Raw genomic sequence first — 15570 nt, forward strand, 5'->3', positions numbered from 1 at the left:
AGATAATACAAGCATGTTTAACACATATTGTTAATAAATTAAAGGTGTTTAATGATAATACAAGTATGTTTAATACATATAGTTAATATTGTTAACAAGTTAAAGGTGTTTAATGACAATACAAGCATGTTTAACACATATAGTTAATATTGTTAACAAGTTAAAGGTGTTTAAAGATAATACAAGCATGTTTAACACATATAGTTAATATTGTTAACAAGTTAAAGGTGTTTAAAAAATAATACAAGCATGTTTAACACATATAGATTCCTTTCTTTCATGAAGACAAGAATATAAGTTGGTGTATTACCTGATTGTGATGAATTGCATTGATTGGAATCAGACAGTGGTGCTGATAAGGTCCGCATTTTCGAATGGAGGAGAAAAAAAGTCCTTCTTTCTGTCCAATACCACATGAAAGTGGTTGGGTTTTGGCATCTTATTTGTCCAGCTTCTGTACTCCTTTGTATACACTTTACAAGAAATACATTGTCGGCAAACTCCGTAGCTTGCTAGCTTGTGCACGCCAGCTTTCTGAGACTCTTATTTTGTTAGCGCAACTGTGCAGTCGGTCTTTGGAGTTTTGACGACAGGTACGGCGCCAGAGTCTGTTGAAATAAAGTGTTTCTCGCCTTCCTGTCGGTAATTTTAATGAGCTAAATATGTACATAAAGTGTTGTACTTATATTCCAACTCCGCGTTCTTCTTGGTCATCGCCGCTGCCGCCGTCACCCCCCGCACCCCGACCACACCACCACAAATAGATGCCTGTCCTGTGGGAAACACTGCCCCCCCCCCAATCTCCCGAATTCGAAGGTCTCAAGGTTGGCAAGTATGACCTAACCCCCCGTCCGCATCCCACCCGCCGGATTGTAAATAATGTAAATAATTAAATGTATATACTCTGATGATTAACTTGTGTGATGACTGTATTATGCTGATAGTATATATTTGTACCATGAATTGATTAACGTGGACCTCGACTTAAACAAGTTGAAAAACTTATTGGGGTGTTACCATTTAGTGGTCAATTGTACGGAATATGTACTGTACTGTGCAATCTACTAATAAAAGTTTCCATCAGTCAATCAAAAAAACAACTAATATATTATTCTGACCTCGTCTACTTGAAGGTGGAAAGGTTGATTTAGTTGTCTTTCCAGGGCATCACTATTGACAGGCCGCTACCAGACCCGCTCAGGGATCTACCCCGGGGTCCTGTATCCTGGCTCAATCGGTGGTCTTCCATTGAACGAGACCACCATCGCCGAGGTGCTGAAACCTCTTGGCTACGCCACAGCCGTGGTAGGGAAATGGCACCTGGGCGTGGGGGCCAATGGAAGGTTCCTTCCGACCAGGCAGGGCTTTGACGAGTACCTGGGGATTCCATACTCCCACGACATGGTCCGTGCATCCTGGAGATGAACTGCTTCATTCACTGCACTGCTTTGACCGTCTGCTTTTCTTCTCCCAGGGTCCATGTCACAACCTGTCATGCTTTCCGCCGGATGTCAAGTGCTTCGGACTGTGCGACATCGACACGGTGGCGGTCCCGCTGATGCACAACGAGGTCATCAAGCAACAGCCCGTTAACTTCCTGGATCTGGAACGGGCTTACAGTGACTTCTCCACCGCTTTCATCGCCGCAGCGGCCGAAAAGAGCCAACCTTTCTTCCTCTACTACCCTTCCCATGTGGGCAACGTTGACCATTTCTATGAACCACCAATAGTTTGTTTTTTCTTACCATTTGTTCTTCTCTCCTGCACCAGCACACCCATTGCCCCCAGTATGCAGGCGCAGGGGCTGCTGGGAAGACTTCAAGGGGTCCATTTGGAGACGCTCTGCTGGAGTTTGACAACACTGTGGGAAACCTGCTGGCTACATTGGAGAAGACCGGCGTGATCAACAACACACTGGTCTTCTTCACGTCGGACAACGGGTGAGCGGCTTTTCACGGGAATGATTACTAGGGATGTTCCGATCCAGGTTTTTGCACTTCCGATCCGATACCGATATTGTTTTTGCACTTCCGATCCGATACCGATACTGACCGATACTGGCCTATCCGAGCATGTATTAAAGTTATTTAGCCTACTTAGTCGTCAGAATCATGTTGAAAAGGGTTTTAGTACTCTTGATAACAACTACCCAGCTGAATTAGGGGAGTTTGAATAATACACAATGGTTGGTAACAAGAAACTGACCTGTTTATTCAAGGATAAACACAAAATAGACAAAATTATACATGACAAACAGAAATGGCATCATTGAACTAGGGCTGGGCGATATGGTCTTTTTTTAATATTGCGATATTTTAAGGCCATATTGCGATACACGATATATATCTCGATATTTTGCCTTAGCCTTGAATGAACACTTGATGCATATAATCACAGCAGTATGATGATTCTATGTGTTTTGATTGATTGATCGAGACTTTTATTAGTAGGTTGCACAGTGAAGTACATATTTCGTACAATTGACCACTAAATGGTAACACCCCAATAAGTTTTTCAACTTGTTTAAGTCGGGGTCCACTTAAATTGATTCATGATACAGATATATACTATCAGATATATACTATCATCATAATACAGTCATCACACAAGATAATCACATTGAATTATTTACATTATTTATAATCCAGGGTGTGGAGGGGGGCGCCGGATGTAAGTGTCAAAAAGACAGCCAAGAGAGTTTGATATGAGAATAAATCTAAAGTTAAAATATAGGGTAGAAATGCACCCATTTGCAGGAAATGTAGTCTTGATTTTCAACATTTTCTTTCAAGGCTTGCATGTCTACATTAAAACATTCTTCTTCATACTGCATTAATATATGCTACTTTTAAACTTTCATGCAGAGAAGGAAATCACAACTAAAAAAATCACTATTTTTTTCATACGGTGTTGATCTGGAAATGTTTGCCTTGACATTTTGATGGTGTGGACGTGTGGCACCGAACGGAGATAAGCGTCTCGACAGACGTTACAATATTTGAACAATGATGACGAAAACTGTTTTCTGTGGCGCGTCCGTGTGTCGAAAATTGTTATGCGCTTATTTTTTTATTTGATTTTGTGCGTGGCATAGATTTGCTATGCGCAGAGGACGCTTAAACAGTGCGCAATTGCACAGGCGAGCACCTTAGAGGGAGCGTTGCTCGCACGGCTGCGCTAGCATCACAGCTAACGTTAGCCATGCTGCTACCTCTCTGCTCGGGGAGGACGTGTACGTATGTGACGTATGACGTGACAGTATGTGACGTGTGTAAGAAGGTGCGCTTGCTGTCTGTGAGAGGGAGACACAGGAAAGAGTGAGAAGAGCCTGTCGTGTAATGCCAGCAGCTAAAAGCAACTGCGTGAGAATTGTGGATGTGTTGAAGGTGTGCTGGAAAATGCGGAACGGAAATTACGGAGCAGCAGAAAAGTGGAATGTATTATTTAAATCGGTGCGTTGGAAAACACGGACCGGAGTTTTTTTTTTAAACTGGATCTGGATCGGCATTTTCCCATGCCTTGCCGATACGCAATTTTTGGCAAATATCGGCAGCCGATCCGATCCAAATATCGGATCGGGACATCCCTATTGATTACTAATGTGTGCATTCATATATTACAGAAATCTTTTAGGAATTAGGACCATTTCATGCTTCCCATTTTCAAGGGCTCAAAAGTGAAAGGACCTGAAATAGTGTCACTGTCCAAATACAAAACCCAAAAGGCAGTGAAGTTGTCACATTGTGTAAATCAGGCCTGGGCAATTATTTTGACTCGGGGGGCCAAATTTAGAGAAAAAAAATGTGTCTCGGGGCCGGTATATCTATTTTTTAGGAAAACTAATACAAAACCTCACAATAAAGTCTGATTGAATGCTAAAATTTTTATGACAGACCGCCTTAAAAACAGAATGGAATTTTAAAATTTTCTATGAACGATAAAACCCTGAATATTGAGAACATATGAACGTCACACCCCCTCTAAAATGACATATTTACAATCAAGCCACACCCACACTGCTTGGTGCCTTGTCTGACCTGCTGTGACGTAGATTACCGTTGTTGTACGGTATACGGGTATTAGTATAGTATGGCGATCATATTAGATACCATACCGCCTCTGAAAAGTACCGATCCGCAGCACCCGAAGATTTTTTGTTAAAATAAAGCCAATAATGCAATTTTTCTGGTCCCCTTTATTTAGAAAAGTAACGAAAAGTATTGAAATAATATTGGTATCAGGACAACACTAGTCACTAAAATATCATGCAAAAGCACAGATTCCAACCATAGAAATACTTAGTATAGTTCAAGACTTACGGTCATTAGAAAACATCACTGCACATCATAATGGCAGCTAGATTGAAAAGCTTAACGGGCCGCATGTGGCCCCCGGGCCTCAATTTGCCCAGGTCTGGTGTAAATGGTCAATAAAAACAGAATACAATGATTTGCAAATCCTTTTCAACTTATATTCAATTAGACTGCAAAGTTGAAAGTTTGAAATGTGGACTCGTCAGACCACAGAACACTTTTCCACTTTGCATCGGTCCACTTTAGACGAGCTCGGGCCCAGTGAAGCGTTTCTGGGTGTTGTTGATAAATGGCTTTGGCTTTGTAAAGTAGAGTTTTAACTTGCACTCACAGATGTAGCGACCAACTGTAGTTACTGACAGTGGTTTTCTAATAATAATAATAATAATAGATTTTATTTGTAAAAAGCACTTTATATTGAGTAAACAATCTCAAAGTGCTACAGTGTATAAAAAAAAAAAAAGATAATAAAGAAATAAATAAAAATAAAAACTAGAATAGCCAAATGGCTATAACTAGTATGCATATATCTAAGAAAAGGCTTTTTTTTAAAAAGGGCTTTTAAGCCTTTTTTAAAAGCATCCACAGTCTGTGGTGCCCTCAGGTGGTCAGGGAGAGCGTTCCACAGACTGGGAGCGGCGGAGCAGAAAGCCCGGTCTCCCATTGTTCGTTGCTTTAAATGATAAATGGGTTGTACTTGTATAGCGCTTTTCTACCTTCAAGGTACTCAAAGCGCTTTGACACTACTTCCACATTTACCCATTCACACACACATTCACACACTGATGGAGGGAGCTGCCATGCAAGGCGCTAACCAGCACCCATCAGGAGCAAGGGTGAAGTGTCTTGCTCAGGACACAACGGACATGACGAGGTTGGTACTAGGTGGGGATTGAACCAGGGACCCTCGGGTTGCACACAGCCACTCTCCCACTGCGCCATGCCGTCCCGGGACCCTCGGGTTGCGCACGGCCACTCTCCCACTGCGCCATGCTTTGTCCCCGGAGGTTGGAGGAGGTTAGCCTGTCTAAAGTGTTCCTGAGACCATGTGGTGATATCCTTTACACACCGATGTGGCTTTTTGATGCAGTGCCGCCTGAGGGATCCAAGGTGCGTAATGTCATGGCTTACGTGCAGTGATTTCTCCAGATTCTCTGAACCTTTTTGATGATATTACGGAGCGTAGATGGTGAAATCCCTAAATTCCTTGCAATAGCTTGGTTGAGAAATGTTGTTCTTAAGCAATTTGCTCAGGCATTTGTCGACAAAGTGGCGACCCTCGCCCCGTCCTTGTTTGTGAATGACTGAGCATTTCATGGAAGCTGCTTTTATACCCAATCACGGCACCCACCTGTTCCCAATTAGCCTGTCCACCTGTGGGATGTTTCAAATAAGTCTTTGATGAGCATTCCTCAACTTGCTCACTCTTTTTTGCCACTTGTGCCAGCTTTTTTTGAAACATGTGCGCTAATATATGCAAAAAAATAACAGTTTTCCAGTGTGAACATGAAATATCTTTGCAGTCTCTTCAATTGAATATAAGTTGAAAAGGATTTGCAAATCATTGTATTCTCTATTTATAGAATATAATATATCTTTATTGTCACTGTACATTGTACAACGAAATTGTAGGCAAAAACTAATTTAGTGCAAATTCATAGTAACACATAAGAAAATAGATAAATACATAAAAATAGCATCATTACACAACGTGACAACTTCACTGCTTTTGGGTTTGTACTTCTGGACCTGGCTGTTCTCAGCTAAGAACTGATGCTGGTATTGTCATATTGTGTCTTCCTTTTGGGTGGAAGTTGAAAAAATGTGTTTAAGGATTGGTTTGTTTATGAAGCTTGATGTGGTTTCTGTTATTTTGGGAGAGTTCATTGACAATCATGATTTAATCAATTTAATTATAGTACTCGGTAAAAGGTTTATTTTTAAGGCCAAAAACAGATATTCACTTAGTATTACTTTCTTTAAAACATTTATTCAGTATTTTTTAACTTTAGAAAGTTACATGGTTGAAAACGATAATGATGCCAAAAAACATAAAAAAAGATGGGAAGTCCTCAAAGGCTTATGTTGAAAGTGTAATTATGTTTATAGATTATATGCTATCTGTTGTTGTATTCCCTAACTTTTAGGGACCTGAACATAAGCTGGACTGTACATACATTTTTTTGTTTTTGTTTTTAAAATGTAATTTTGTTTATAGATTATATGCAATCTGTTGTGTTCCAAAATTTTCTGTTTTTTTTTTTGTTTTTTTTCTCAGTGTACATGAATGAAGGTGTGTGTTGCTGGACCCGACTTGGACATTATCTGGACTGGACCTGGTTTTTAAAAAAAACAAAAACCTTTAAACGAAGCTAATTTCATTTACAACCAGGTCTGGTGAAGATAAGGTCCTTTCTTTCCTTTTTAATTTTTTTTAATTTTTTATAGATAAGATAAATAAATATTTTCTTGGATAAAAAGGAAAGTAAACAATATAAAAATAATTACATAAGGGAGAAAAAAGAAAGAAAAAAAAGAAAAGAAGGTAATTAAATGAAATGTTAGTGCACCAGCAGCACAGACATTCAAGTGTGCTTCAGGGACTGTGTCCCTTGCAGAAGTGTTGTCCATGTTGTGGAAACCAGAGTATTGATGGCAGAAAGAAACAACCCCTTTTGTGTGAGTGGGTGTGTGTGAGTGTGAATAGGGGAGGGAGGGGTTTTTTTCTGGGTTGATGCACTAGTTGAAAGTGTATCGTGTGTTTTTTTCTATGTTGATTTAATAAGAAAAAAAAAAAAGAACTGATGCTGTGATTGAAGTGCAACTTTACTTTTCTCCTCCACAGGCCTTCATTATTTCGCATGGACCGCGGAGGTAACGCGGGGACTCTGAGATGCGGCAAAGGCACCACGTATGAGGGCGGCATGAGAGAGCCAGCCATCGCCTATTGGCCCGGCATGATCACGCCAGGTGTGCTGCAAATACACACTGTAATTAAATACGGTACAGGCCAAAAGTTTGGACACACCTTCTCCTCATTCAATGTGTTTTCCTTATTTTCATGATTATTTACATTGTAGATTGTCACATCAAAACTATGTGGACTTATGTACCGGTACTTAACAAAAAAAAAAAGGTGAAATAACTGAAAGCATGTTTTATATTCTAGTTTCTTCAAAATAGCCACCCTTTGCTCTGATTACTCCTTTGCACACTCTTGGCATTCTCTCCATGAGCTTCAAGCACACTTGTGAAGTGAAAGCCGTTTCAGGTGACTACCTCTTGAAGCTCATGGAGAGAATGCCAAGAGTTTGCTAAAAAAAAGTAATCATAGCAAAGGGTGGCTATTTTGAAGAAACATTGAATGAGAAGGTATGTCCACACTTTTGGCCTGTACTGTACGTTTAGATGTACTTTATTTAAAGAGGACAATACATATTCGGGCGCATATGACTTGTAAACATGTGAGATTATAGCCAATGGCTAATTTCTACCTCCCTTGGCAAGTTGATATTAAAATTAAAACAAACAATTACCGTATTTTTAAAATTAATTTAAAATTACGACTTTCTTCCCTTTTTTCTCTGCAAATTACACAACCCAACTGACTTGTTCTTCTTGAAAAAAACGTTCCGAAAGCACTTTCATAATATTATCACGTTATTCTCAAAAGGTCTCCTTTTTCTTCCCTTGAAAAAAAATCTCACTTTAACCTGGTAATATTATATACTTAAACTATTATGGTAGTAGTCCTTTTTTCTTGTAAAATTATTTTTTACTTTTCTAAATATTATCTAAATATTTCAACTTTATTGACAGAAAATCTTGATTTTATTCTCTAATCTTGGTAATGTATTTTTTTCCTAGACACTTTTTTTCATACCATTGCACTTTTATTCTTCTATTTAATTTTTGTTCTTATTGTTTTGGTAAATTATAGCTTTCTTTCTTGTGAAAATATGACGTTACTCTTTTACTATTACGACTTTCCCTACAAAAAAAAAAAATATATATATATATATATATATATATATTTATTTTTATTTTTTTTTATTTACTTTTCTACCAAAATGAAAAGGAAACTATATTCTTAGATCACATTCTTATTACTTTTTTTCACAGATTTAAATTTTTTATTTATTTTCTCTCGAAAAAAACACAACCTAATTATTGAGGCATTTCGACTTGTTGTTGTTATATTAAATTAAAATGTATTTTATAAAGTGAAATTCTGACATAATATTACTGTATAACATATATTCCTCAAATTAATTACTTCTATTTTTGTCTTTATTGTTTCAGTATAGTCAAAATATTATTTTCTTGAATCTTTAAATACTATGAAATATTTGTTAAACCATAAAGCAATCACTTTTTTCTCCTCAAATTTCGAGGTTATACTTTTTTTCTCTTCAAATGTTGTTGTTCTTACAGCACGACTAACTTTTTCTTTGACTTGTACCTGTTAAAATGAATACTTTCAACACATGACATTGTTAATGTGCTTTCATAATATTACCATGTTATTTATTTTTGTATAATTGGTCAAATAATTCTTGTAATAATACAAAACTATTCTGGTCATAGGTTTTTTTTCTTGAGGACTTTGTAATATTCTCAAAAATCTTTCAACTTTGAGGAAAAATCTACATTTTATTTTCCTATTGTGTCAATATTATTTTTCTTACCCAAGAAACTATTATTTTTCTCATATTATTACACTTTTATTCTTGTATTTACCGTATTTTTCGGACTATAAGTGCGACTTATACTCAGGAGCGACTTATGTGTGAAATTATTAACACATTAGCGTAAAATATCAAATAATATTATTTATCTCATTCACGTAAGAGACTAGACGTATAAGATTTCATGGGATTTAGCGATTAGGAGTGACAGATTGTTTGGTAAACGTATAGCATGTTCTATATGTTATAGTTATTTGAATGACTCTTACCATAATATGTTACGTTAACATACCAGTTGGTTATTTATGCCTCATATAACCTACACTTATTCAGCCTGTTGTTCACTATTCTTTATTTATTTTAAATTGCCTTTCAAATGTCTATTCTTGGTGTTGGCTTTTATCAAATAAATTTCCCCAAAAAATGCGACTTATACTCCAGTGCGACTTATATATGTTTTTTTCCTTCTTTATTATGCATTTTCGGCCGGTGCGACTTATACTCTGGAGCGCCGAAAAATACGGTATATCATTGTATGTAAACATTGTAAAATACCAAGATTTAAGTGACAAAAGTGCTAATGTAGACACAGGCATGTGACATTTCCACAAAGGCGCGGAAGTCCGCCTTTTTAAACATTATTTTCGTTTCAAAATATAATTTCCACGTTTTTTAAATTAAATATCAATAAAAATTCCTCAGTGGCCTAGTGCAGGGGTTCTCAAATGGGGGTACTTGAAGGTATGCCAGGGGGTACGTGACATTTTTTAAAAATATTCTAAAAATAGCAACAATTCAAAAATCCTTTATAAATATATTTATTGAATAATACTTCAACAAAATATGAATATAAGTTCATAAACTGAACATCAAATCAAGTAGGCTATTCCATTCATTACAATGCAACAATGCAATATTCAGTGTTGACAGCTAGATTTTTTGTGGACATGTTCCATAAATATTGATGTTAAATATTTATTTTTTTGTGAAGAAATGTTTAGAATTAAGTTCATGAATTCAGATGGATCCCCAAAGAGAGCACTTTAAGTTGATTACTTCTATGTGTAGAAATCTTTATTGATTAATTAAATCACTTGTTTATTTTTCAACAAGTTTTTAGTTATTTTTATATCTTTTTTTCCAAATAGTTCAAGAAAGACCACTACAAATGAGCAATATTTTGCACTGTTATACAATTTAATAAATCAGAACATGATGACATAGTGCTGTATTTTACTTCTTTATCTCTTTTTTTCAACCAAAAATGCTTTGCTCTGATTCGGGGGTACTTGAATTAAAAAAAATGTTCACAGGGGGGTACATCACTGAAAAAAGGTTGAGAACCACTGGCCTAGTGGTTAGAGTGTCCGAGTGAGATGGGTAGGTTGTGAGTTCAATCCCCGGCCGAGTCATACCAAAGACTATAAAAATGGGAGCCATTACCTCCCTGCTTGGCACTCCGCATCAAGGGTTGGAATTGGGGGTTAAATAACCCAAAATGATTCCCGGGCGCGGCACCGCTGCTGCCCACTGCTCCCCTCACCTCCCAGGGGGTGATCAAGGGTGATGGGTCAAATGCAGAGGACAAACTTCACCACGCCTAGTGTGTGTGTGTGACAATCATTGGTACTTTAACTTAACTTTAACAATCTAAACAAAATAAACGGTCTCCTCAGCCCATACTTGCCAACCCTCCCGAATTTTCCGGGTGACTCCCGAAATTTAGCGCCTCTCCCGAAAACCTCCCAGGACAAATATTCTCCCGAAAATCTCCCGATTTTCAGCCGAAGCTGGAGGCCACGCCCCCTCCAGCTCCATGCGGACCTGAGTGAGGACAGCCTTTTTTCACGGTGGGAGGACAACAGGGTGACAAGAACTAAATCATCCAGACTAGAGATAAATTGTATTATTATGTTTATTTTACCTAAAAATAAATATATTTATTAATTTAAAAAAAAAAAGAAACGAAATACATTTTTACAATATTTTGCTAAAAACATCAAAATGAATTGTATTTTTATTTGTATTTTTTCTGACTCGTTATTACATCCAGCCATAGAATTATACCGGTACATTAAAATAAACATATTTGAAATAATTAATTTTAAATTATCATAATAATTCATTTAAAATGACCATATTTAATTATTAAAATAATTGCTTGTTTATCAACAACTTTACCATTATATTCATTACAATTTGAAGCTCTCAGAAGCCAAGTTATCTTGTATTCATGTTATATTTATGCAAGTTTGAAGTATCAATTATCTAAACACAGATTTGTTTGCATATTTTCAGGATGTATGTATATATATATATATATATATATATATATATATATATATATATATATATGTATGAAATACTTGGTGAATTCTAGCTGTCAATATACTCCTCCCCTCTTAACCACGCCCCCAACCACGCCCCCACTACCCACCCCCCCACCTCCCGAAATCGGAGGTATCAAGGTTGGCAAGTATGCCTCAGCCGTAAGTACTGGCTGTACTGAGTTGCAGGACAAGCTAACAAGATTAGCGGCAAAGTAGACGGCCGTCAACGTTGTGGCTTTGATAACGAACAGAGGCGACAACAAGTAAGCGATGGTTAGCTAACTAGCCAGCTTGTTAAACAAATTAAACAAAAGTTCGGACTATGGTGAGGAGCACCAAAAGAAGCTCACTACTTAGCTAACCATCGAGCTACTAGTCCCTCTTTTTTTCCTCAAAAGGTGCTCACATCCCTCATTAAAAGAAGTGATAGAATACATATTTCAGGGTTTTTACATTTAGACTACCGTCACACCTTGAAAATAAGGTTGTTTTTTTACTTGAGAACAAATTAAAGTAATGTAATATGTTGCAGCTCCCATAAGAAATCACACAAAGTCCAACGCTATTTTTAACTTGCATTACCAAACTAATGATAACAAACAGCACAATTCTATGGCGTCACATTAGTGCCAAAAATCTGAGCGCATAAAAACTGTTATCGCGCGCTGATTCTCCACTTAGTGCGCGCGCGCGACACCCTTTTGCGCGCGCGCGGTGCCTTTCTGCGCGCGCGCGACGCCTTTCTGCGCGCTCTCCGTGTACTCCTGGCATCTCTCCTCGCGCTCTCATGTTTCTTTGTGGCACTTTGGGGGCGGGTATGCTTAGACGGCCCCTTCTTTCTGATTGGTCAGGCGAAAAATGCTGACAAATGCTCAGAGCCAATCAGAAGTATAGCAGGGCGGGTCATCGTCAATATGTATCAAGATTTACGGAGGAAGAAGTGGATAAAAAAATGTCGCGCGCTGATGAAGGTTATTTCATACCACATAAACACAATACAGGGTAATACAAAATGTGACCCAAATAAATAATAAGACAACAAACACCATAATCACATCTTTCAGCCAGAACTGGTCCACCAGCAATAACATCCAACCATAACATTATTTTATATTTTCACTTCTTCTTGAACATTTGTTTTCTAATTTATGGAATTTCTTTTGATTCAGCCATAAAATTAATGAAATAATCTTTGAATTTTGTTTTTAAAATGTTAAAAATAGCTTTTAATAATGTATTCTGAAACAGTTTAAAATAATCAGAGAACTGACTAACACTGACCCTACACAACTATGTTGCACAATTAAGTCTTTTTTTTTTTTTAAAGCGAAAGAGGTAGTTTCAACAGGTACAGCATCCTATGTCATATCTACATGTAATAAGATTTGTAACAAGGCAAACTGTTTGTAAATTGGTCGAAAATCGAGCAAGTTATGGTAATTTAATTAGTACATGTACCATTGACATCAATGTAATGATTGAGGCTAGATGTCTGAAGTAAGATGGCTACAACGTTGCTACACTGGAGAATGATTGGTAGCCATCTTACCTCGGACATCTAGCCTCAATCATTACATTGACGTCAAAACAAAATTCAAAGATTATTTTATTAATTTTATGGCTGAATCAAAAGAAATTCCATAAATTAGAAAACAAATGTTCAAGAAGAAGTGAAAATATAAAATAATGTTATGGTTGGATGTTATTGCTGGTGGACCAGTTCTGGCTGAAAGATGTGATTATGGTGTTTGTTGTCTTATTATTTATTTGGGTCACATTTTGTATTACCCTGTATTGTGTTTATGTGGTATGAAATAACCTTCATCAGCGCGCGACATTTTTGTATCCACTTCTTCCTCCGTAAATCTTGATACATATTGACCATGACCCGCCCTGCTATACTTCTGATTGGCTCTGAGCATTTGTCAGCATTTTTCGCCTGACCAATCAGAAAGAAGGGGCCGTCTAAGCATACCCGCCCCCAAAGTGCCAAAAAGAAACATGAGAGCGCGAGGAGAGATGCCAGGAGTACACAGAGAGCGCGCAGAAAGGCGTCGCGCGCGCGCAGAAAGGCACCGCGCGCGCGCAGAAAGGCACCGCGCGCGCGCAAAAAGGCACCGCGCGCGCGCAAAAAGGCACCGCGCGCGCACAGAAAGGCACCACGCGCGCGCACGAAGTGGAGAATCAGCAGTTTTTATGCGCTCAGATTTTTGGCACTAATGTGACGCCATACAATTCCAACAGGTTTTACCTACCGTGCAAACACTTTTGTCTTCGTGAGTCTTCACTTCCCCGGATACACAACAACACTTCATCATCCTCCGCCAATCACCTAGTAGGCACGGACGGTGTGTTTGCTAACATGGGAAAAACTGACATCAAATCCAAACCACACCAACATAAAACATTAACATTAGCTGGTCGTTACAGTATGAATCGATATATATATCGCCTATTATTTGTGCACTATTGACAAGTGATGTACCCAAAATTCGACCACCGAAAAAAGACTTTGATCACCAAAAACCGCATTGCCGAAACAGGATGTAAACAAAACACACGCCATTGTCTGGAGCGTTGTCAGCATGTCTGTGATGTGGATGTAATTGTTATATATATATATTACAGATATACCTGCGGACAGTCATCTACAAATTGTGCAAACATTAAGAGGACAGTGGTGACTTTAAAGGGGAACATTATCACCAGACCTATGTAAGCGTCAATAGATACCTTGATGTTGCAGAAAAAAGACCATATATTTTTTTAACCGATTTCCGAACTCTAAATGGGTGAATTTTGGCGAATTAAACGCCTTTCTATTATTCGCTCTCGGAGCGATGACGTCACATCGGGAAGCAATCCGCCATTTTCTCAAACACCGAGTCAAATCAGCTCTGTTATTTTCCGTTTTTTCGACTTCTTTTCCGTACCTTGGAGACATCATGCCTCGTCGGTGTGTTGTCGGAGGGTGTAACAACACGAACAGGGACGGATTCAAGTTGCACCAGTGGCCCAAAGATGCGAAAGTGGCAAGAAATTGGACGTTTGTTCCGCACACTTTACCGACGAAAGCTATGCTACGACAGAGATGGCAAGAATGTGTGGATATCCTGCGACACTCAAAGCAGATGCATTTCCAACGATAAAGTCAAAGAAATCTGCCGCCAGACCCCCATTGAATCTGCCGGAGTGTGTGAGCAATTCAGGGACAAAGGACCTCGGTAGCACGGCAAGCAATGGCGGCAGTTTGTTCCCGCAGACGAGCGAGCTAAACCCCCTGGATGTCTTGGCTCACACCGTCCCTTATGCCACCGAAGATGATCAAGACAAGAATATCGACCCTAGCTTCCCTGGCCTGCTGACATCAACTCCAAAACTGGACAGATCAGCTTTCAGGAAAAGATAGCGGATGAGGGTATGTCTACAGAATATATTAATTGATGAAAATTGGGCTGTCTGCACTCTCAAAGTGCATGTTGTTGCCAAATGTATTTCATATGCTGTAAACCTAGTTCATAGTTGTTAGTTTCCTTTAATGCCAAACAAACACATACCAATCGTTGGTTAGAAGGCGATCACCAAATTCGTCCTCGTCGTGTCGTTTTCGTCGGTTTCGCTTGCATACGGTTCAAACCGATATGGCTCAATAGCTTCAGTTTCTTCTTCAATTTCGTTTTCGCTACCTGCCTCCACACTACAACCATCCGTTTCAATACATGCGTAATCTGTTGAATCGCTTAAGCCGCTGAAATCCGAGTCTGAATCCGAGCTATTGTCGCTATAGCTTGCTGTTCTATGCGCCATGTTTGTTTGTGTTGGCATCACTATGTGACGTCACAGGAAAATGGACGGGTGTATATAACGATGGTTAAAATCAGGCACTTTGAAGCTTTTTTTTAGGGATATTGCGTGATGGATAAAATTTTGAAAAAAACTTTGAAATCAAATCAAATCAACTTTATTTATAAAGCACATTTAAATGTGCCACTGGGAACTGATTTTTAATGGTTTTAACCCTTCTGAAATTGTGATAATGTTCCCCTTTAAAGAAGAGAAAGTGAAACTAGAGCAACAGCGCCAAGAAAGTGTGACGTCATGATCGCTACAGCCAGCCTTTTTAGTCGGAGACATGGAGGGACAGAAGTTAGAGTCTCTAACACAAGTACATTTTATAATAACACCATTTGTTGCTAGTTGTTTTTAATTAAAAAAGTCATTAAAGGTCTGTAAACACTT

At 38.3% G+C, this 15570-nt stretch overlaps 1 protein-coding gene across 3 annotated transcripts in view; it reads left to right on the forward strand.

Moving 5' to 3' along the window:
• Nucleotides 1–15570, forward strand: part of arsa (arylsulfatase A) — a 61018-nt gene that overhangs the window by 9419 nt on the left and 36029 nt on the right. For all 3 annotated transcript variants that reach the window (XM_061969146.2, XM_061969147.2, XM_061969148.2), the window contains exons 2-5: nucleotides 1164–1404; nucleotides 1475–1693; nucleotides 1771–1940; nucleotides 7159–7283. In XM_061969146.2, coding sequence (XP_061825130.2) covers nucleotides 1164–1404; nucleotides 1475–1693; nucleotides 1771–1940; nucleotides 7159–7283 — 755 coding nt within the window. The remainder of the gene's footprint in view (nucleotides 1–1163; nucleotides 1405–1474; nucleotides 1694–1770; nucleotides 1941–7158; nucleotides 7284–15570) is intronic.

Source organism: Nerophis lumbriciformis, linkage group LG08, assembly GCF_033978685.3.
Source record: "Nerophis lumbriciformis linkage group LG08, RoL_Nlum_v2.1, whole genome shotgun sequence".
NCBI lineage: Eukaryota > Metazoa > Chordata > Actinopteri > Syngnathiformes > Syngnathidae > Nerophis > Nerophis lumbriciformis.